Here is a 24,847-nt window from a genome sequence, read left to right as displayed (position 1 = left end):
CTGTTACTTTAATTAAGTCTACTGCAGTGAGATTAACTTGTGACGTTAAATTTCACATATAGGCAACTGACGCTATTAACAATATCTTCTCTCTTTGTTTCTCTCTCTCTTTGTCTCTCTGCAGGACGATAACTCGATGTTTTTCCAGTTTGGGCCTTCCATTGAGCAGCAGGCCTCTGTGATGCTGAACATTATGGAGGAATATGACTGGTATATTTTCTCCATCGTCACAACGTACTACCCTGGCTACCAGGACTTTGTCACCAAGGTAATAAACTCTACTGAGACTTCCTCTGACTGAGAAGCAGTAGTATTTCTGAGTGGGGAGGGGACAAAAACTATGTTTATTTTAAAAAAAGAGCGGTCAGCTAGGTTTTCGTGGGAATTTTTCTGGCCACATCATGTCTTTAATTTCTCACGTCATATGCACAGCGTCTGAAAGAGTGTACGGCATTCATTGCTGCTGAGCAACTACAGCATTCCCAATGAAGCTAAATCCAAGACCTACTGTAAAATGGAGATATATTTTAGAACTGGAAATTCAGTCTCCATCTGCTTATTCACTACAGAGCAGGTTTGATTTGAGTGTTGGATCATTCTTAGCGCTTCTGTGACACTGTGGAAGAGGTGGACTCCAGTCTGTAATTGTAGAACTACAAAATGTCCCTGTATGGTCAGTGGAGCTTAGAGAATGGGAAGTGAGTGTAGAAACAAGGAAGTGGTCATAATGTTATGGTCGACTGGTGTAAACACATGACGGATTGGACGTCTTATATAGCGACTGAACACATGCTAACTAGCTATACATGATATAAAATGTATTTGCTTGTGGTAAGGAATGTAATTAATTTGGACGGAGCTGGCTACAGTACACTTTCTGTGCTTAAATGCCCTTGGCCTGTGATAGCAAACTATTTATATAGCTACAGTGTAATTGACCATCTATCTACTCTTATATGTAGTGTTTTACCGCTTGCTCAGAGAATGCAACTTATTTCCCATATCTCTGCCCCTCAGAGAATGTCTTGAGACACCATTAAAGAAGAAAATAATATGCTCAAAAATGCAGAATACCACTACACATGGAAATGTATTAACATTAACTAGTATTAAAAGTTAAAAACTATTTACTCTCAACCAAATATATACTACTGTAAATATACATGTTTTTGACTAAATGTATTTGCATTTAAATGGTTTAAAACCTAAATACAGTAATCAAGCTTGTATGACTGACAGCCGTTTATAATTCTCAACGAGACACAGAGGCTAGGGGACGAGACACAGAGGCTAGGGGACGAGACACAGAAGCTAGGGGACTAGACACAGAGGCTAGGGGACAAGACACAGAGGCTAGGGGACTAGACACAGAGGCTAGGGGACTAGACACAGAGGCTAGGGAACTAGACACAGAGGCTAGGGAACTAGACACAGAGACTAGGGGACTACACACAGAGGCTAGGGGACAAGACATAGAAGCTAGTGGACTAGACACAGAGGCTAGGGAACTAGACACAGAGACTAGGGGACTACACATTGAGGCTAGGGGACTAGACACAGAAGCTAGTGGACTAGACACAGAAGCTAGGGGACTAGACACAGAGGCTAGGGGACAAGACACAGAAGCTAGTGGACTAGACACAGAGGCTAGGGGACTAGACGCAGAGGCTAGGGGACTAGACGCAGAGGCAAGGGGACGAGACGCAGAGGCTAGGGGACTACACGCAGAGGCTAGGGGATGAGACGCAGAGGCTAGGGAACTAGACGCAGAGGCTAGGGGACTAGACGCAGAGGCTAGGGGACGAGACGCAGAGGCTAGGGGACGAGACGCAGAGGCTAGGGGACTAGACACAGAGGCTAGGGGACGAGGCACAGGCTAGGGGACTAGACACAGAGGCTAGGGAACTAGACACAGAGACTAGGGGACTAGACGCAGAGGCTAGGGAACTAGACACAGAGGCTAGGGGACGAGGCACAGGCTAGGGGACTAGACACAGAGGCTAGGGAACTAGACACAGAGACTAGGGGACTAGACGCAGAGGCTAGGGAACTAGACGCAGAGGCTAGGGGACTAGACGCAGAGGCTAGGGGATAAGACGCAGAGGCAAGGGGACGAGACGCAGAGGCTAGGGGACGAGACGCAGAGGCTAGGGGACGAGACGCAGAGGCTAGGGGACGAGACGCAGAGGCTAGGGGACTAGACGCAGAGGCTAGGGGACTAGACACAGAGGCTAGGGAACTAGACGCAGAGGCAAGGGGACGAGACGCAGAGGCTAGGGGACGAGACGCAGAGGCTAGGGGACTAGACGCAGAGGCTAGGGGACTAGACGCAGAGGCTAGGGAACTAGACGCAGAGGCTAGGGGACGAGACGCAGAGGCTAGGGGACGAGACGCAGAGGCTAGGGAACTAGACGCAGAGGCTAAATATAGAGGAAGGTTACTGAACATTTTTCAGACAAGAAGCACCTGGAAAGTAATCAATACATGTGACAAGAATACAAAGGGAGGGAGATCACATGACAGGGAAAACAGGAACCAGGGAAACAAGATCACATGACAGGAGAGCTTTGTGCAAATACAAAACAGAACACAAATCCAGGCACATGTTACACTTACATTCTCTGAAAACATTTTTTCTTCATTTATATTGGACAGAGCTCTGTGACTAATCATCGAATTCATCCTTTAAGGAGACCGCACCGCAACACACATTTATTTGTGGTCTACCACAGGCTCGGTGCAATTACATTCTCACCAGAGACATTTCTTAATCCCCAAATCCCCAAAACATACCGACTGTCACTTTAAATATTTAATTCCGGACTGGAATTTTGAAGTTAATGTAACATAATGTAACAAGAAATAGCTCATCAGTTAGCACGTTTTTGTAAATGCCCCATGTCCTCTCCTTGTCAGTGCCTCCTTTTTTCCCCTCCGCTAGCTGAAGAAGCTAGTCAAAAATATGTAATGGAACTATGACCATGCAAAGGAAAAACATACCCAAAGACATTCCTTACTATTTAGTGCATACCTTAAAAATAATTCCACAGGCTAGTTTAAGTAGGCTGGCTCATAAAATTTTGGATTTTGGATTTTGGACGTCCATTGACGTTTAAAATATGTCCTTGACGGACAGACTACTTTAGACCTATTTTGAACGGCCAGGGACGTTCCTTGTTTACTGGGCTAGAAACACACACAAGGCGCCAGTCCTTCACATGGCAACACACACTCACACATTCACTCACACACACATCTACGGACACTTTTGAGTCGCCAAGCCATCTACCAATGTGTGTTTTTGTACTGTAGGAGGAAACCCATGCAGACACAGGGAGAACACACCAACTCCTCACAGACAGTCACCCGGAAGAAACCCACACAGACACAGGGAGAAAACACCAACTCCTCACAGACAGTCACCCAGAGGAAACCCATGCAGACACAGGGAGAACACACCAACTCCTCACAGACAGTCACCCAGAGGAAACCCACACAGACACAGAGAGAACACACCACACTCCTCACAGACAGTCACCCAGAGGAAACCCACACAGACACAGAGAGAACACACCACACTCCTCACAGACAGTCACCCGGAGGAAACCCACACAGACACAGAGAGAACACACCACACTCCTCACAGACAGTCACCCGGAGGAAACCCACGCAGACACAGGGAGAACACACCAACTCCTCACAGACAGTCACCCGGAGGAAACCCACACAGACACAGGGAGAACACACCACACTCTTCACAGACAGTCACCCGGAGGAAACCCATGCAGACACAGGGAGAACACACCAACTCCTCACAGACAGTCACCCAGAGGAAACCCACACAGACACAGGGAGAAAACACCAACTCCTCACAGACAGTCACCCAGAGGAAACCCACACAGACACAGGGAGAACACACCAACTCCTCACAGACAGTCACCCAGAGGAAACCCACACAGACACAGGGAGAAAACACCAACTCCTCACAGACAGTCACCCGGAGGAAACCCACACAGACACAGGGAGAACACACCAACTCCTCACAGACAGTCACCCAGAGGAAACCCACACAGACACAGGGAGAAAACACCAACTCCTCACAGACAGTCACCCGGAGGAAACCCACACAGACACAGGGAGAACACACCACACTCCTCACAGACAGTCACCCAGAGGAAACCCACGTTCGATAATACAACAACTACAATGATACTGCAATAAAACACAGCCACCATATTGTGTATACATTCTGGGTACAGTATTTGTAGACAACTGCATTATTTACAGTGATGTAAGCGTTGGATTGAGCTGTGCTGGAAAGAATGAATGGCACTTGTGATCCAACATCTGTACCTTGCTGCAGTGATGTCCTTGTGACTGAACGCCATCAAATTCTCCCATGTTCCACCATTCACAAACAGTGGTTGTATTCCGTGATGAATATTAAACAGGATTGTCATTGCAAACCTGATTTATGGTTTCTTACATCTTTCTCCTCTGCCCTTGTTGCAGGCACTGTCTGAAAAATGCAGTGATGGGTTTCATTAGCATGGGCCACTGTGTCTTACGGAGAGATAAAGTTTATCTGTGATTACACTCATGCGGCAGCAGCTTAGCTGCAGCTCCTCGGTTTATTTTGGGTAATGCATTTTGTCCTCCCGTTCTCCCTTGTTCCGTCTGCAGGTCCGCAGCACTATAGAGAACAGTTTCGTAGGATGGGAGCTGGAGGAGGTGCTCCTGCTGGATATGTCTGTGGATGATGGAGACTCAAAAATCCAGAACCAGCTGAAGAAGCTTCAAAGCCCAGTCATCCTGCTCTATTCCACCAAGGAGGAGGCCAACATCATCTTCGAGGTGGCACACTCGGTCGGTCTCACAGGATACGGATACACCTGGATCGTCCCTTCGCTGGTGGCTGGGGACGCTGACCACATTCCTCCTGAGTTCCCCACAGGTCCTAATTCAGAGATATACTTCTCATGTTAAAATGACCAGATCTAACAGGGCTTCTGCTCAGGCTGTGTTCCCTGCTTTTTCCTTGTTTCTAAACCCTTTGTCTGTTTAATCTGCTCCCCTTACCCTATAGATCCACTTAATGCTTACACATTTACACACTCTTTGTACTTTATTAGCCCCCTGTCATCCTGTTCTTCAGTGGTCAAGACCCCCACAGAACCTCCACAGAGCAGTTATTGTTTGGGCAGTGGATCACCATTTCGCACTGCAGTGACACCTACACACTGGTGGTGTGATGTTGTGTGTTGTTGTGGTAGGAGTGGATCAGACACAGCAGCGCTGATGGAGATTTACACTGAGAATAGTCCACCAACCAACAGAGTCCCGTGGATGGCGTATTGTGTCCACTGAAGGACTACAGCAGATGAGCTACTGTTTCTGACGTTTACAAGTGTGTGTAATACACGCCAACCACATCATTGTCACCGCAGCACTGAGAAATATCCACCGCCCTAATAATACCCAACCTGTGGTGGTCCTCTCAGTGTCCTGAGCGTTGGAGAGCCAGGTGATGCGGGCTAAAAAGTATGCAGAGCAACAGATGGATAACAGTATTTTATTGTAGAAACGTTAAGTGGAGCTTTTAAAATGGACAGGTGTTAGAAATAAAGAGGCCATAGATGTTACGGATGACTGGTGTATACAGTATATTTACAAGTCATGGATAACAAACAGAAGCATTTCGCACAAAGAAAATAAGAATGTATTGATCCCAAAGGAATACCAGCTTTACAGTAGCATTCATAATGATCAGATAATGACCACATAAAGAGCAGTTTGAGTGGTTTGGGTTCACAGAATTAATATTTAACCTAATGTTACTAGATTGAGATATATATCTACGTACACATATGAAATATACACATGAGCACCATCTGTATGTTAATAAATTATTACCAAGAGCTGCAATAATCAGTGTTCAGTCTAGAGTGCAGAAATAAACAGAAGGTGTTGCAACAGTAGAGCGTATATTAACAACAACACAGTGGAAATGAGTGCATGTTAATGTACTGTAAGCTTGGAACTGTACATTGTGTTTCATGCAGCAGTTACATGCTTCTGTAGTGTCACTTAACATGTAGCAAGCAGCTAAAAATAGATCTGAAGTTCCAAGTGCAGCAACTACGTAAGGGATGTACCTTCAGTGTGATCTACACTTTATGTCCAATACTATGTAGATATTCCTTAGATATTCCTGAATTCAGTTTCTTCAAGGTGCACCTACTGTGGACACAGATGTTCAGTACTGCCAGGGAGAACACACCAACTCCTCACAGACAGTCACCCGGTGGAAACCCACGAAGACACAGGGAGAACACACCTCACTCCTCACAGACAGTCACCCGGTGGAAACCCACACAGACACAGAGAGAACACACCTCACTCCTCACAGACAGTCACCCGGAGGAAACCCACGCAGACACAGAGAGAACAGCTACTGTGGACACAGATGTTCAGTACTGCCCTTACAGCTTGTGTACCGTTCGTACCAAACCTGGGCTAGAGGGTTAAGTCTTGCAGATGAATGCCAACATACTCTCCAAATCTTTCCAAAAAAAATTTAAATAGATGCATGTGTAAAAAAACAAACAAACAAAATAATATCTAGTTTTTGCTCCTCAAATTGCAATCCCTCTGTGGTTACGACCCACAGTATTAAAAGCCACTGATCTGTATGAGTATTTCTGGCCTCCAGCTAGCTTAATGTCTTCATAACTGTCAAGTGTAACAACTTGTAGACTGATGCTACATAGACGAATTATTATCTTGGTTACAGATGTAAATAGTTTAGCTAGTTATCTAGATCACAGGTTCCTAACCCGAGGCCTGATATGCTTTCTCTCTCTCTGTTCATGACAGACAAACGGCATCTGGACAACTAATAGCCCTTTAAATGTTGAAACGCATGTGCTAACTGCATGAAAGAAAGCACAGACCTACAGGGGTTTGACAATGAAAGTGAAACACCTGGTTTTAGACCACAGTAATGTATTACTGTGGTGTAGGGCCTCCTTTTGCGGCCGATACAGCGTCAGTTGGTCTTGGGAATGACATACACAAGTCCTGCACAGTGGTCAGAGGGATTTGAAGCCATTCTTCTTGCAGGATAGTGGCCAGGTCTCTACGTGATGCTGGTGGAGGAAAACGTTTCCTGACTCGCTCCTCCAAAACACCCCAAAGTGGCTCAATAATATTTAGATCTGGTGACTGTGCAGGCCATGGGAGATGTTCAACTTCACTTTCATGTTCATCAAACCAGTCTTTCACCAGTCTCGCTGTGTGTATTGGTGCGTTGTCGTCCTGATACACGGCACCGCCTTCAGGACACAGTGTTTGAACCATTGGATGCACATGGTCTTACTGGTGCAGTGTGGAGTTAATGAAGATTGTCCACCAGGCTGCTCCAGTTTAGTCCTGACACGTCCCACACTACAATGACAGGGGTTTCAGTTTCATTGTCCAACCACTGTAAAGTGCTACAAAAACTAAACAACTCGAGTTACAAATGAGTTCCTGTGGTAATTCAAACAGTGAATACAAAGTTACAGACTACGTTAAATGTCAGTCATGTACAAACAAAAGTCATTTTTCCCCTCAAGCATGCCGTTAGAACTTAACGAGAACAGAACGTAAAAACGAAAGAACAGTGTTTCCTCACAGTCGTAAACATTGCCTTTAATAATAAAAAAAACTCACCATCTTAAAATGATCTAAAACAACACTCACACATACTTTAAGGATACAGTATTATCCCCAAGAACAGAGCAGATGCACTTTTTCCTTGGTGCAACTCCCAATGTCTGTAGTGACGAATAAATACTTCTTGCTTGCCTTTTACAAACAACTCCATTTTTAGGTTTTGTTTTGTTGAATAAAATTGTTTAGCAATTACCATGACTAAAAAAGTGTTTAAATTTGGAGTTACCGTTGTAAAATACCCAAAAAGCTACACTTAAAGATTATTTATTTATTTATTTTTAAAGGGAACGTCTGTGATTGTGGGTAATTGCAGTCCTCTCTGGTTGTTTACATTCTGAAGCTAAGCATCTTATAACTGTGTGTTTGAGGGGGAAAATCAGTACAAAATCTCTACAAACTGTTGTTTGTACATGGATACAGTTGAACTCGTATGTACTTTTTATTCCGTGTTTGAATTACCACAGAAGCTCGTTTGTAACTCGAGTTACTTCACATTTGTAACACGAGTTGTAGCACATTCCGTAATGCAGTTAGCCATCTCCGAGTTAGAAGACATTCCCACCTTAAGTCATCCGAAACAACAAAAATATGTCAATATTACCCACCTAAGGAGCAGGGATAGAGCAATATCCTCTTTTCGGTTCATATTTTACAACATTTGGAGTTCTCTCTGTTGTCTAAATATACTCCAGATGACTCTGCCAACGTAAAGCGTAACATACTGGACCGAGCAAGTTTGTGTTTTCTCTCATTTACAGACACTGCGTTGAGGCATATTCATATCGGTCATGAATGGCTCTCTGGGTTTCAGCTCATAAACACAACCTACACAACACACTACCTCAATATTGACCCTGGGGAATGTGTGTAATCGAATATAATAATGTTGACTACATGATAAAACCCATATATCGCTCATAATATATACTGGACCATGTTCTTACAACCACGAAGTGTAACTGAATCTACCAGATTATTAACGTTACATTTATATAGCACTTTTCTAGAAACCCAAGGATGCTTTACAATCCACACACACAGCAGCCAAACAGGCACAGCGTACTCTCAACCAGGAACGACCGTCCACCTGGAGGACTGCATCGGGCACTAGGGTTTCACCCAGAATAGAGCGCCAACCCATATTCACTTACACACCAGGACTGTTATTAGTGAAGCCAGTTCACCTAACCTCCATGTTTTTGGACTGTGGGAAGAAACCCCCGGAGAACATGGAAACTCCACCCAGATGGGACTTGAAACCACGTTCCCAGCGCTGAGAGGCGAACGTGCTCACCACTGAGCCACCGTGCCGCCCAAATAAAATGTTGGTTACTCCACCTGATGGCCGTCAGCTGTTGGTATCCTGACAATGTTGTGACATATTGCTGCCTTGGAACTGTGTCTCATGCTATTCAGCTACAGTTACCTTTATTTCGAGATTCTGTCTCTAAGGCAATGATTAATGAGACAGCACAGGCAGCAAGGCATCGAGGTTGTTACCTCCTGTTTCAGACACAGCCTATATTGTTTTCTGGCTTTAAACAGCTGCTTCTCCTCATAAGAAGATTGGTAATGAGCTGGATCAGGTGTGTTAGAGCAGGGCAGGACCAGGACTGAGAATCACTGATGCAGTTACAAAGTCCACTTTAAACCAACTATGAATATGCGATACTTCTAGCGTGAATTTCAGTCCGATTTTCTGCAGACGTTAAACAAATTTGTGAATGCTGTGTGCTGCCAGCGTAGTCCGTGTCTTTCTAAAACGGTCGAATAGAAAATATTAGCTGAGAAGAAAGAGATATCAGTACATTTCCTACATATGTGAAATGCTTTAGAAGACTTATGTCTTACGCTGCTGTCTGAAGGGGACAACCTTTATCTCAGGAGAGTGCATACATTTCCGAGAAATGTGGCATCTCGAATGGATTAGTTCTTCGGAATGACTCTCACTGCCATTTCTGAGGTCAGTAAGAGTTCTAGAAAGAGTGATGGAGTGATGCATAGAGTGGCTGGAGGCAAAATGTGTGCGATAATCCTCGGAGCAGCCTCAGCGCCATTTTACTTAGATAGGGCTTGTTTCATTTATCCCAATGTGTGGGTACAGCCCCCCTAATGTGGGAGCCAAAGTCCACAGTGGCAGGAAAAACAGAGCCTGGACTGCACCAGATAGCGCAGTTAGGATATCAGCTGGACATATTTACAAGGAAGATTTAGCACAGGATATGAGATCATAGAGAGGACAGACCAGTGATGATGAAACACTAGAGAAGATACTGATAGTGTGGATCCTACACAGGATGGTGGATGTAAATATGGCTTGCCGGTTTTTGTTCCGATCTAAAGATTTCTGGATGTGTTTGCTTCATCCATCTCTGTCAGAGTGAAGATTGTCTTGATACACACAGCCTTTGCAAAATGTTTGGGCTCCTGTGTTTCTAAGAGAAGTCAGAACATATATTCACTCAATTTAATTTACTAGTACTCTTTATTTATTGAATTCAACATCACATAAAAATGATAGAACATGGCTTGCACAAAAGTTATAGCACCTTTAAAGGAACACTACACTGCAATAAGTCATTCATTCATTCTTTCATACATTATCTCTAACCGCTTATCCAGTTCAGGGTCGCGGTGGGTCCAGAACCTACCTGGAATCATTGGGCGCAAGGCGGGAATACACCCTGGAGGGGGCGCCAGTCCTTCACAGGGCAACACAGACACACACATTCACTCACACATAAGGACACTTTAGAATCACCAATCCACCTACCAACGTGTGTTTTTGGACTGTGGGTGGAAACCGGAGCACCCGGAGGAAACCCACTCAGACACAGAGAGAACACACCACACTCCTCACAGACAGTCACCCGGAGGAAACCCACGCAGACACAGGGAGAACACACCACACTCCTCACAGACAGTCACCCGGAGGAAACCCACACAGACACAGAGAGAACACACCACACTCCTCACAGACAGTCACACGGAGGAAACCCACGCAGACACAGAGAGAACACACCACACTCCTCACAGACAGTCACCCGGAGGAAACCCACGCAGACACAGGGAGAACACATCACACTCCTCACAGACAGTCACCCGGAGGAAACCCACGCAGACACAGGGAGAACATACCACACTCCTCACAGACAGTCACCCGGAGCAGGAATCGAACCCACAACCTCCGGGCCCTGGAGCTGTGTGACTGCGACACCTACCTGCTGCGCCACCGTGCCACCCACAATAAGTCATAACAGTATATTTTTGTCATTTACCTTAACTTATCAAATGAAGTTTTGTGATTTTAGCCTTTCAACTCATGTTTTAAATTACTCTAATGAGGAGGAAATTTGATACTTGGCTACACATCCCCTAACACCTATGTCCACTGGTCTAACATGTGCATGCCACCCATGTTCCCTCACCTCAGCCGCCAAGTCAGCTTCTTCCTTTCGAATGCTTCGCCTCAAATGGAGCTGTTAACTCTATGAAATGAACTATCTGTTTACTTTGAGAGTACAGCACCATATCTGGCCTCAGTGTAGTTAACGCAATGCACTCTGGGACCTGCAGTTTTTTACCTACGTCCACCAGCTATTTCCAATCTCATGCTTCGCCCCATCTACCAATATTTATAGCCTGTGCACACTCTCGAATATGTTCACTCTCACGCACAGCCTAATCCCTTTATTACTACAACCACTCGTTAATGCGTTTACCTCTAATCGTTTGCTGTCCATCAAACATGCTAAAACTCGTAGCACCTGATTGTCTCCCTGTAGACCTCCCCTGTAACAAACTAACCTTACAAGCAATGTGCTTCAGTGTGCTAACCCCTGTACATTATCCACAACTAGGATCTTCACCTCCCCACTGTCCACGATTTTGTTGAAGTTGGAAGGACATTATAAGTTGCACCAAGCCTCCATCGCCCACAATTCTTGCCACGTGATCTTCCGATTCTCTAGAAATAAATACTAATTCTAACTGTATTTAACTTAATAATTTAAGGCAGCTTTTGAACTCATGTTTTTGAGTTGAAGCTGGTGAAGTTTTTTACAGTGTTGGTAGTATTTGAATGTTGAAATTACAGATACAAAGTCATTGTGATGCTTCACTGACGTATCTTAGGGGGAATAGAGCCTCCATTGCTACTCTGGGCTCAGCACTGTAGAAACTACACTATGTAAATTTTGGAGGTGGGTTCAATACCAGTTCTTACAGAGTGTTGAGATAAATATATATATAACTTATACAAACACACATTTTATTTTGTTTTTTTTATACTAAGCAAATAAATAGAATCTGTTGAAAAATAAACTTGAAATAAATAAAACAGTTCACTTCACCCACGGTGTGCCCAGGCTTTTTCATATAACCGTAGTTTAACATTGGCATCTAACAATAGAAGATCAAGTGTGAGGCATGTTCACACATGTTCCTAGTGTCTTTCAAAATGTTTGTTGAAATGTAATGCTTTTTTTGGTGCGGGGGATGGGGCATATTAAGTTTTAACTAAGAGCATAATAGCTAGGTTAAGCTTGTTAGCATACAGGACAGTAAACTAAACTTTATAAGTCAACACAGCTTTTGTGTCAGGACTGAGTGGACCGACGGAGGCGGACGCACTCGCTATAACACAGTGACTTTTTATTTACACCAACAGATACAAAACAAAGACAGAATACTTAGACCAAGAAAGACCTAGACTACAGAGAGAGGGAACTGGACTGACAAACCTAGAGAGATAGAACTAAACAGAGATCTAAACAGAGAGAGCTTACACAGACTAATCTTAGACAGAACTAAATAGACACCTGGACAGGGAGAAATAAACAGAGAAAGACAGCTAAACAGACTAAACTTGGACACAGACAGACATGAGACAAGAGAGATACAAAGACTGACTTTGAGGGCATGAGAGACAGACAGACAGACAGACTGAGAGACAGACAGACAGACAGACAGACTGAGGGACAGACAGACAGACCGAGAGACAGACAGACAGACAGACTGAGAGACAGACAGACAGACTGAGAGACAGACAGAGAGACTGAGAGACAGACAGACAGACTGAGAGACAGACAGACAGACTAAGAGACTGAGACAGACAGACTGAGAGACAGAAAGACAGACAGAGACTGAGAGACAGACAGATAGACTGAGAGACAGACAGACAGACTGAGAGACAGACAGACAGACTAAGAGACTGAGACAGACAGACTGAGAGACAGAAAGACAGACAGAGAGACTGAGAGACAGACAGACTGAGAGAAAGAAAGACAGACTGAGAGACAGACAGACAGACTGAGAGACAGACAGACAGACAAACAGACTGACAGACAGACAGACTGAGAGACAGACAGACAGACAGACTGAGAGACAGACAGACAGACAGACCGAGAGACAGACAGACAGACAGACTGAGAGACAGACAGATAGACTGAGAGACAGACAGACAGACAGACAGACAGACTGAGAGACAGACAGACAGACAAAGAGACTGAGAGACAGACAGACAGACTGACAGACAGACTGACTGAGAGACAGACAGACAGACTGACTGAGAGACAGACAGACAGACAGACTGAGAGACAGACAGACAGACAAAGAGACTGAGAGACAGACAGACAGACAGACTGACTGAGAGACAGACAGACAGACAGACAAACTGACAGACTGAGAGACAGACAGACAGACAAACAGGTGTGACATTTTGGGGTTTTAATTTGAACAAGTCTGACAGCTTTAGTGGATGTTGCTGTCACTGTCATGTAACAAAACATAAAAACAAGTTGTAGATAAATCTGGGCACTGTTCATATATTAGCTTTATTTTATACTTTGTTCCGAATCTACCTCAGATGTAATGTATATGAAAACTGTGCTGTAAATGAAAACTGTAGAAGAAAGACCAGGATATTAATCCTGTGTGAACTGTCATCTCTGTAAATATTCCACTGTCCTCTGGAAATATGAATATGACAGAAATCTTAGAAATGAATTCTTTAAATTAATAATGTAGTTTGTGTGTGTATAGATTTTGAGAAATTGTGTTCTACGTTTTATTAAGCTGAAGGGGATTACGACTAGTGCTCTGTGAAGCTTGTTAATTCTTGCACTATTTATGAAAGATGTCTCAAGTTCAGTGCTGGAACATAAAGTGTGTACATTCTTAATAGTGAATGAGAAAAATCACAACAGTAAAAGTGATGCTTACAGCAGATTTCTTCGCCTCTCTCTGTCTGTCTCTCTCTTTGTCTCGCTCTCTCAGGTATGATCAGCGTGTCTTATGATGAGTGGGATTATGGGCTGGAAGCAAGGGTACGTGATGGTGTCGCTGTAATTGCCATGGCAACCTCTACCATGATGATGGACAGAGGTCCGCACACGCTGTTGAAGTCGGAGTGTCATGGTGCTCCGGAAAAGAAAAGTCCAGTATCGGGAAACCCCAACGAAGTGCTGCGGTAAGGTCACACACATATGCACACTGTCCTCATCACAGGTGGCAAAACATTGTTTATTAATAATTGTTTGTGTTATTAAGTCAATTTAATTTGTTTTATATTGTTTATACAGTTTATAATGTGCATTCACTGCGTCATATCTCCTTTCTCTCTGTGAACCGCATTGTATGTAGTACATTGTGATAGTCCCAAGCATTCATTCATTCATTCATTCATTCATTGTCTGCAACTGCTTTTCCAGTTCAGAGTCTCGGTGGGTCCAGAGCCTACCTAGAATCATTGGGTGCAAGGTGGGACCACACCCTGGAGGGGGCGCCAGTCCTTTGCAGGGTGAAACACACTCACACATTCACTCACACTTACACCTATGGACATTTTTGAGTCACCAATCCAGCTACCAATGTGTGTTTTTGGACTGTGGGAGGAAACCCACGCAGACACAGGGAGAACACACCACACACCTCACAGACAGTCACCCGGAGGAAACCCACGCAGACACAGGGAGAACACACCACACTCCTCACAGACAGTCACCCGGAGGAAACCCACGCAGACACAGAGAGAACACACCACACTCCTCACAGACAGTCACCCGGAGGAAACCCACGCAGACACAGGGAGAACACACCACACTCCTCACAGACAGTCACCTGGAGGAAACCCACCCAAACACAGGGAGAACACACCACACTCCTCACAGACAGTCACCCGGAGGAAACCCACGCAGACACAGGGAGAACACACCACACTCCTCACAGACAGTCACCCGGAGGAAACCCACACAGACACAGGGAGAACACACCACACTCCTCACAGACAGTCACCCGGAGGAAACCCACGCAGACACAGGGAGAACACACCACACTCCTCACAGACAGTCACCCGGAGGAAACCCACGCAGACACAGAGAGAACACACCACACTCCTCACAGACAGTCACCTGGAGGAAACCCACTCAGAAACAGGGAGAACACACCTTTTTGGCATCTAGCGCACTGACAATTTCATTGTCAAATGTATTAAAATCGTTGTGAGTTCTGTGGTTTGCTATCACCGCGACCCTGAACTGGATAAGCGCTTACAGATAATGAATGAATGAATGAATGAATGAATGTTGTTTGTGATGTAGTGAGATTCACAGCAGGATGTTCAACAGAAACAATGCCGATGTTGATATGCTAAACATGTAAACTAGGATTTGTGTGTAGATATAATCCAGACGTGTAACACATACGAGTACGAGGTGTAAACAGCCACTTAATTTCTCCTCTATAATTAAAGGTGCTTTGAAACAATGTGGCATTGAAATGTTTCATCCGTTATCATAAAGCAAAGCATACTGCTTTCACAATATGTAGCAAGATAATCTCTCAGCCTCACACTCACTCACACACACCTCCTTTTGTCTTGAGAGAGCAAAAGGAAATAAATGGCAGTTTTTTGCGTCATCCCCCCCACTCACTCCCATTAGAGGAGCTTATTATAGGTGTGTGCCCTCATTCCTCATCCAGTCACCACACACACGCTCACAGGGGCAGGCACAGGTGTACAGACACACACACACACACACACACACACAGATCTGATATCTCACTGTTAGCATGTGTTGCTGAATCTGTAGTGTTTTTGTCATTTGCTGGGCTAATTTATGTGGATTTATTACTTAGTATCCACTGTCCCTCTCCATAATTCAGTATCTGACCACACCACACTGTGTGTGTGTGTGTGTGTGTTTGTATGTGTTTGGATGCCAAAATGTCCTGTGTTTTTAGTTCACTGAGTTAAAGGACAATCTGTCTCTATTTATCCTGATGTTTACATCAGAGAGAGGGGGAGGTGGGGTATCTTTGTGTATGGGGGCGATGCAGGAGGCTGTTCTCCCCATCTTTCGCTCTCTCTCTCTCTCTCTTTTCCTCTCTCCCTCTTTCTCTTTCTCTCTTTCTCTCTTCCTCCCTCTCTCTCCCTCTCTCTTCCTCTCTCTCTCTCTCTCTCTCTCTCTCTCTCTCTCTCTCTCTCTCTCTCTCCCTCTCTCTCTCTCTCTCTCTCTCTTTCTCTCTCCCTCTCTCTCTCTCTCTTTCTCTCTCCCTCTCTCTCTCTCCCTCTCTCTCTCTCTCTCTCCCTCTCTCTCTCTCTCTCTCTCTCTTTCTCTCTCCCTCTCTCTCTCTCTCTTTCTCTCTCCCTCTCTCTCTCTCTCTCTCCCTCTCTCTTTCTCTCTCTCTCTCTCTCTCACACTCTCTCTCTCTCTCTCTCTCTCTCTCCCTCTCTCTCTCTGAATTTGTGGTTCCCCTAGCAACGCAGCAGATTGGCTTGGGACTCGCAGTGATTGTGGCTGCCATGGCAACACGTATGTACATATGCCTGTAGGACCTTAACTGTGTGCCTGGTGTCACACACACACACATGTATACAAACCCTCACACACACACATTAGAGCTGTCTGAAGCCAATGGGACCCAACTGCTCGCTTCACATTCAGTTGGGTTCAGACGTCATATCCCGAACTTAATCATATTCCCCCGGTCAAATGACATATGTTTTAATGTGAAAATGAACGCACATCTGCAATGAAATATCTTCTGTATAATAAATGACAATATTTGCTGGATAATGACACATTTTAGGTTAAATTTCTAAATTAAAATGTGTTGGACATTCTGGTAACACCAACACCTGCATTCTTACTTACTATGATGGCTGTGATACCCAGCTTACACACAGTGTGCAGTTACGTTTGTCCACCAGAGTGTCTTCCAAATCCCCAAGCTTTTATAGTGGAGTTATTTAAAAATATTAGTTTAATATATTTTAATTGAAACATTATTAGTTTGATATCTGCAGATAAGTTTAGCAGAATGTTCAGTTCAATTCAGTTTTTCAGAAAAAGTAATATTTTGCCAGTGGCAGCAGGTAGTGTCACAGTCAAACAGCTGCAGGGACTTGGAGGTTGTGGGATCAAGTCCCGCTCCGGGTGACTGTCTGTGAGGAGTGTGGTGTGTTCTCCCTGTGTCTGCGTGGGTTTCCTCCGGGTGACTGTCTGTGAGGAGTGTGGTGTGTTCTCCCTGTGTCTGCGTGGGTTTCCTCCGGGTGACTGTCTGTGAGGAGTGTGGTGTGTTCTCTCTGTGTCTGCGTGGGTTTCCTCCGGGTGACTGTCTGTGAGGAGTGTGGTGTGTTCTCTCTGTGTCTGCGTGGGTTTCCTCCGGGTGACTGTCTGTGAGGAGTGTGGTGTGTTCTCCCTGTGTCTGCGTGGGTTTCCTCCGGGTGACTGTCTGTGAGGAGTGTGGTGTGTTCTCCCTGTGTCTGCGTGGGTTTCCTCCGGGTGACTGTCTGTGAGGAGTGTGGTGTGTTCTCCCTGTGTCTGCGTGGGTTTCCTCCGGGTGACTGTCTGTGAGGAGTGTGGTGTGTTCTCTCTGTGTCTGCGTGGGTTTCCTCCGGGTGACTGTCTGTGAGGAGTGTGGTGTGTTCTCTCTGTGTCTGCGTGGGTTTCCTCCGGGTGACTGTCTGTGAGGAGTGTGGTGTGTTCTCCCTGTGTCTGCGTGGGTTTCCTCCGGGTGACTGTCTGTGAGGAGTGTGGTGTGTTCTCCCTGTGTCTGCGTGGGTTTCCTCCGGGTGACTGTCTGTGAGGAGTGTGGTGTGTTCTCCCTGTGTCTGCGTGGGTTTCCTCTGGGTGCTCTGGTTTCCTCTCACAGTCCAAAAACACACATTGGCAACTCAAAAGTGTGAGTGTGTGAGTGAATGTGTGTGTGTGTGTCACCCTGTGAAGGACAAGTGTGTGTTCCTGCCTTGCGCCGAGTGATTACGGGTAAGCTCCGGACTCACCGCAACCTTAATCTGGATCAGCGGTTACAGATAATGAATACGTGATATTTTGCCATCTCCAATTCATATTTAAAAACTCACACTGTCAAAACATATTACTTTAGATTATTAAACAAATTATAAAAAAGTGGGGTTAAACTCTTTCACATACAATACATATAAAGATGTAAAAATGTATAAAGCTAGAACTCTGCCGTGATGCTCCTTCTTAAAGCTATTTATTTATGTCTGCGTCTCTGCGTGTGACATGTGAATTTGTGTGTGATTTTTAAGGGTTGCTATGGAAACACTGACACAAAAGAGGAAGTGGGGAGGGAACAGCAATCAAGGCACTATACTATCTGAAACACTGGAACACACACGCACACAGAGTGTATGAAGACCCATACGTTTTCCCTTTGTGTGTGTGCATACACCAATCAGCCATAAAATTATGACCACTTTTTTATACACTGCTGTCCATTCTGACCATAAAGGACTGGACACACAACTTACATACAACACCATAGCGTCGGTATCACTGCAGCAATGAGAATGATTCACCAGCCACATGAAACCTGCTTGTTGTAGGTACTGTGGGGGTCCTGACCACTGAAGAACAGGGAAAAAGGGGGCAAACAAAGTATCCAGGGCAAGAGATGGACTACGCTCTGTTTGTGTAGAAGGCAATTTGTACATTTTGACTTTGATGCCTACAACAGTTGGGACAGAGGCGTGTTTACCACTGTGTTACATCACCTTTTCCTTTAAATCACACTTTTCCATCTTTTGGGAACTGATTGTTGAAGTGTGGCTCGATAGAAGACTTCAGATGCTCAACAGACCATGGAGACAGATCTGGACCGCAACAAGTCCAGTCAAGAACGTGGATTTTGTGTCTACCTGGCCACGCGGTTTTAGCACAAGCAGAATGAGGCTTGGCGTTGTCTTATTGAATAACCCAGGATTTCTCAGGGGAAGCAGCATGCGTCTCTCTAAACACAATACACGCCTCCACATTAATTGTCACCCATAGCCTGGGCATTGATGAACCCGGTCTACCATGAGGGATGTTGACTCTTGCACCTCTTGATAACAACAGGTTGGATGCTCTTTAGCACTGAGAACTCAACATCACTGTTTTTCACAAGACCACGGGACATTTCCTCAGTCTTTCAGGAGATGTGTTAGTTCCCAGAAGGTCTCTGGCTGATCTAGATGTTTTATTGCATACTTCAAAGTTTGTTGAGATGTCATAGGAAACAAAATTCAATTTAGATGATTCTTCCATGTACATCATTTTTGTAAAAGCAATCACTTGAGCGCTTTTGTCAGAATGTGCTGAGCTTTGAAATGGTCCTCAGCTGATATTACCTTTTCTTGATACTATATATATTCCAAAATTAGTTTTTTTAAGTTAAAGAAACACTAGGCAAAATTTTTACCAAAAAATTACAGCTTCAAAATAATTGTGATGCTTCAGTGACCTGTAATTAGAAGAACCGAGCTTCTGTGGTTGCTGTTCTGGGCTCAGCACTGCCGAAAGTGCACTATGAAACATTTGGAGGAGGGTAGGAAACCACCCCCTTCCTCCCCTTCCCACTTGATTTCAAGAGACTGCTGTAAAAAATAACTCTCTACACTAAGGTTCCCCAATAGTCGACCCGCCGCCAACACAGCCACGTCACATTGGGTGTGTGTCCTTGAATTTTTGCACGTGAAATTCCACATTTTTCGCAGCTGCTGCTAGAATACCACCGCTCTTCAGATGAGAAACTGCTGAGAGGGTTTAAAGCGCCAGTCACGCCCATTTCACCAGGCTAAAGCTGTTTCTCAATATGACTTCTTGTGTGTTCCTACACTCTCGTCTTTTGGGGAAACGTCATCAGTCGCAGCCCAAGTCCGGTTCTGTTTAAAAGTCCGTGTCTAGCCAAGTAGACTCCAAATACCCGGATGTGTTTAAGCTCCGCCCTTGTTAACGAGAATGCACTGGGATGAGACTTCTTTAGACTCGAGAGAGTCAGATATCTCAGGATGTGTTTTGCATTCTTGTATTCTTGAGGAAAAGTAATTGGGGACCCCTGCTCTACACTTTACAGCAATCGAGGGAATGTAATATATTTATTTAAAGTAAAATATAATAAATAAACTTGTAGTCTTCTTAAATGAAGGGATAAAATGTTTCTGTGTTGTTTACATTCCACCTAAAAGTCCACAGTTTTCATTCATTTAACGCCCAGTCAAACCGGCTGTAAGACACTCGTCATCTTTCAGTGTCAAGGAAACTATCTTGCTGTGTTTATTCCTCAGGTATCTGATGAATGTGACGTTTGAGGGCCGCAACCTGTCCTTTAGTGAGGATGGATATCAGATGCACCCAAAGCTGGTCATCATTCTGCTGGACAAAGACAGACAGTGGGACAGAGTTAGTATCTTCATTTTACTCAATATCTCTGTTCCTATAATTCTCCCTCAGCTGAAAATGACTCTTTTGACTATGTATTATCAAACCAAGTCAACAGTAATATGATACGTACAGGGGTTGGACAATGAAAGTGAAACACCTGGTTTTAGACCACAGTAATTTATCAGTGTGGTGTAGGGCCTCCTTTTGCGGCCGATACAGCGTCAGTTGGTCTTGGGAATGACATACACAAGTCCTGCACAGTGGTCAGAGGGATTTGAAGCCGTTCTTCTTGCAGGATAGTGGCCAGGTCTCTACGTGATGCTGGTGGAGGAAAACGTTTCCTGACTCGCTCCTCCACAACACCCCAAAGTGGCTCAATAATATTTAGATCTGGTGACTGTGCAGGCCATGGGAGATGTTCAACTTCACTTTCATGTTCATCAAACCAGTCTTTCACCAGTCTCGCTGTGTGTATTGGTGCATTGTCGTCCTGATACACGGCACCGCCTTCAGGACACAGTGTTTGAACCATTGGATGCACATGGTCTTACTGGTGCAGTGTGGAGTTAATGAAGATTGTCCACCAGGCTGCTCCAGTTTAGCCCTGACACCTCCCACACTACAATGACAGGGGTTTCACTTTCATTGTCCAACCCCTGTACTTATATAGTAACTATATTATTTTATTGTTATATATGTATTAGTTTCCTTACATATTTATTAGGTGTGAATACAGCACAATATATTTCTGGTGTCCAAAATCTAAGGTTTGTGGTTAATTCGGCCAAAAGTAGCAGGAGTGGAAGTGATGTAGCATACAATATTGTTAGGTTTAGTTATAGCACAATAGTTGTAGGAACTAGCTGTAATAGTCGTTAAAAATCTTAGAGTCTCCTCTCTTTTATTGATGCTAAACATCTGCCATACATGGCTTTGCAGTACTCTTATGAAGTTATGTGGGATCATATGTGGGGGTGGGGGTGGGGGTGGTACATGAGCTTTTCCTGACGTAAACAAGGACTACTGACGTGCAGATTGACCAATTAAATGTTTACAGAGAAGGTTATCGACCAATAACGGTAGCGCTACAGTCAGACCGTCCAATCAGAAGATTTTAGGCTACTTCACCACGCCCCATTCTCACTCAAGCGAACCAATCGGAGTAGGGGAGGGCGGGACTAGTTTATGAACGAAACTTCTCAAAGTTCTATGTGAGCTCTAGAAAAACAACATCCCGGAAGTTTGTGAAATTCCGTCCGGACATGTCCGGGTAAAAGAGGACGTCTGGTCACCCTAGGTCATATCCATTATGGGGAATTCTGGGTCTAAGCTCAATTCCTGAATGGGGAAAAAAAGATTGGGAATTTTGGAAATTGCCACTGGTGCAAAAATGGTTTAAACGCCTGAAATATTTGGCCATACAGGTTTCTGTTGAATGCCACTGCATCTGAATTACAAGGCTATTAAGGACTCAAAATATGAATTTAGTACATTTTTGCACATTTAACTGACATCATGTGATAGTTTCGCCATCAAGCCACATTCAAAACAGCAAGATTTCTCCAAGTATGTTTCTTTGAGTGGTACATGTACTTTTTTAGTATAAGTTTAGTTTAAAATAAGACTTTTATATATATATTTTTAATATATTTATGAAACATCATTGCAGTGCCACAGCATTGGTAGCTTGTTTCTAACATAAATACAGCAATATTCATATTTCAACTGCTAAACACACTTACGTCTCAGGGGAACCGGTGACATTCAGTAGAAAAAACACACAGAACAAAATATGTCAGGTTTTGAAACATTGTGTTTGACACTGGGTTGACAGCCCAACCTTTCTCCTGTTCTGAACTGAGCTTTGACCCAGAAATCCCACTACAGTGTGACATACGACATACGACAGATTGTGGACCACAGAATCAGTTAATGATTTTTATTGTGTAATCGTCCCACTGTAATTATACTATCATCCCCTGTAACATATTACATTAAGCATTTATTTTGTTGCTGCATGTTATTATGTTACATTCTGTATTGCGGTGTACACAGTGTTTTCTCTTGACTTTTATTGACTTTTACCTTAAGTTTATTCGCTTTTCATTGCTGTTGTACGCAAACCTCATTAACATCAGTTAATATAGTTTGGAAAAAGTGTTTAAAAAAATGTTCTGAACAAATTAATAAGGAATACAAAGAAGGCCATGATTTGTTGTTCTTTAGCATTGAAGGCTTTAACGATAAATCAGCAAAAGCACTGAATCTATAAGTGTGCTGTAACTGCTATTTTAGCCTGGGCTCTCTCTCTCTGTGTGTGTGTGTGTGTCTATATATTTATGTAGGTGGGGAAGTGGGAGAATGGCTCTTTGGCGATGAAGTACCACGTGTGGCCGCGCTTTGAGCTGTACTCTGGAGCTGAGAGTCGGCAGGATGACCACCTGTCAATCGTAACTCTGGAGGAAGCACCGTTTGTGATAGTGGAAGATGTAGATCCTCTGAGTGGGACATGCATGAGGAATACTGTGCCCTGCAGAAAACAGCTAAAGATACGGTATAAACATCCTGTAATGTTTACTGTAAATTGCTAGCAGCTAAGCTAACAGGAAAGTAGTGATACCTTATAGCGCAAGTGTTTTTTTGTTTACCAAGTTACAAACAATAAAAATGTCACAAACACGCTGAATGGTCCCCAAGGTCCAGTTGTGCACCTTAAATGGATTTTAAAGCTACAGTTCTTTACCACATTAAAGGTGCCTTGTGTCAGGTTTAGTACCATACAGTGGTGACACTGCAGATTTCAACCAAATGAATGCCCCTCCCTCACCCCTCCTTTTACAAAGTGGCCACTTCAACTTAACAGGCAGCCTTTGTTAGAAGAGGACTTACTTCCTGTTTTCAGGATTCATTCTAATCTAATGATGAAACAACTATTCATACTACGTGAAAACACACTACAACATTTAGATTAAATCAATTAACAATAATAAAACAATAAGAAATAAGCCAGTTTCCATTAAAGAGTTTTTGAGGTCAATTCATGGAACGCAGCACAATTATTTCCCTAAATACACTGATGACTCACGTCATTACGTTACTAAGTTACTGGCAGAGGGCTAGGTTCTTCTATGTTTTGGTCTTTTTCTTCTGCTCCAACACCTGATTCAACACAGCAGCCAATTACCAGGTTTCTAGGTGTGTTACAGAAGGAAAATATCCAAACTCACCTGGACTCCAGCCCTCCAGGACATGAACTGCCCGTCCCTCAGCTAAATAAAGGCACCGTTTAGAGTGTGACCGACTTGTGACGGTTTTCTACAGGGAGTTTTTATATAACAATACTGGCAGTGATCAGCTAAGTGGTTTTAACACACATGAGAAACTCCTGAGTGGCACATGATGAAAAACATTCCTGAGAGACACTGATGAATAAAATCCACTGCTTGTCCAGATTCTCTGGGAAAAGGTCCAAATTGGACACTCACTGCTGATTACACTGATCTCTCTCTCTCTCACACACACACACACACACACATAGTTGCATGCATTCATCTCACCTATATTTCTGCTGTGGATTCCGAGGCCAGCCATTGAGAAATTGCCATTAAAAAGTAAGTTATTTAGTACAAATGTCCTGAATGAAATAATAGGAGCTTTTTGTGTAAGTCAATAGATAGACACTGAATGTATTAACTACTAAAAATAATATTGTATAACAGGTCTGTAGGCTTCTGTGTTATATTCTGTTAAATGTATTCTAAAAATATGTTTTTTTTTCTGAAAATGAAATGAATGACTGGGAATTAAATACATAAAAGAATGTCACTGACACAGTATCATATAGTTTTTAATTTTATCTGATATTTAACTATATACATCTCTCTCTTTCTCTCTCTCTCACATGCTCTCGTTCTTTTTTTCTTCATCTCTCAGTAATCAGACAGGTGACTCTGGTGTGTACATTAAACGCTGCTGTAAAGGTTTCTGCATCGACATTCTGAAGAAAATTGCCAAGACAGTGAAGTTTACTTATGACCTTTACCTGGTCACCAATGGCAAACACGGCAAGAAAGTCAACGGCACGTGGAATGGCATGGTGGGAGAGGTGAGAGTAGGTGTGTGTGTCTGTGTACGCTCTTACAGGGATAATCCATCAGTTGGGTACTGCAGGGCCCGCTGGACCACAGTTATCTGTATCATTTTAAGGCTTATTACATCGTGTACAACTTGTACAAAGTGTAAATTGTATGTTTTTATATCTGCCTTATTCACTGTTAGAATTACCACATAAACTTATTTGTCACTCAAGTAGTTAAAATGTTAGCACTTTCGGTTTGTGTTTACTTTCATGTAGTTAGTGCTCATGCTAATTTGGCTTCATTCCCACCTTAAGTGATGACTACAGCAAAAATAAGTCTATATTACCCACTTATGGAGCAGGAATAAAGCAACATCCTCAT

The 24,847-nt window shown here is 43.8% G+C and overlaps 1 protein-coding gene across 3 annotated transcripts in view; it reads left to right on the top strand.

The window, feature by feature from the left end:
• Nucleotides 1-24,847, top strand: part of LOC136699301 (glutamate receptor ionotropic, NMDA 2B-like) — a 210,393-nt gene that overhangs the window by 152,473 nt on the left and 33,073 nt on the right. For all 3 annotated transcript variants that reach the window (XM_066673905.1, XM_066673907.1, XM_066673906.1), the window contains 6 exons: nucleotides 125-268; nucleotides 4,684-4,954; nucleotides 13,993-14,185; nucleotides 20,291-20,405; nucleotides 22,733-22,941; nucleotides 24,321-24,492. In XM_066673905.1, coding sequence (XP_066530002.1) covers nucleotides 125-268; nucleotides 4,684-4,954; nucleotides 13,993-14,185; nucleotides 20,291-20,405; nucleotides 22,733-22,941; nucleotides 24,321-24,492 — 1,104 coding nt within the window. The remainder of the gene's footprint in view (nucleotides 1-124; nucleotides 269-4,683; nucleotides 4,955-13,992; nucleotides 14,186-20,290; nucleotides 20,406-22,732; nucleotides 22,942-24,320; nucleotides 24,493-24,847) is intronic.

Source organism: Hoplias malabaricus, chromosome 6, assembly GCF_029633855.1.
Source record: "Hoplias malabaricus isolate fHopMal1 chromosome 6, fHopMal1.hap1, whole genome shotgun sequence".
NCBI classification, from domain to species: domain Eukaryota; kingdom Metazoa; phylum Chordata; class Actinopteri; order Characiformes; family Erythrinidae; genus Hoplias; species Hoplias malabaricus.
This window is presented reverse-complemented; position numbering and strand designations above follow the sequence as displayed.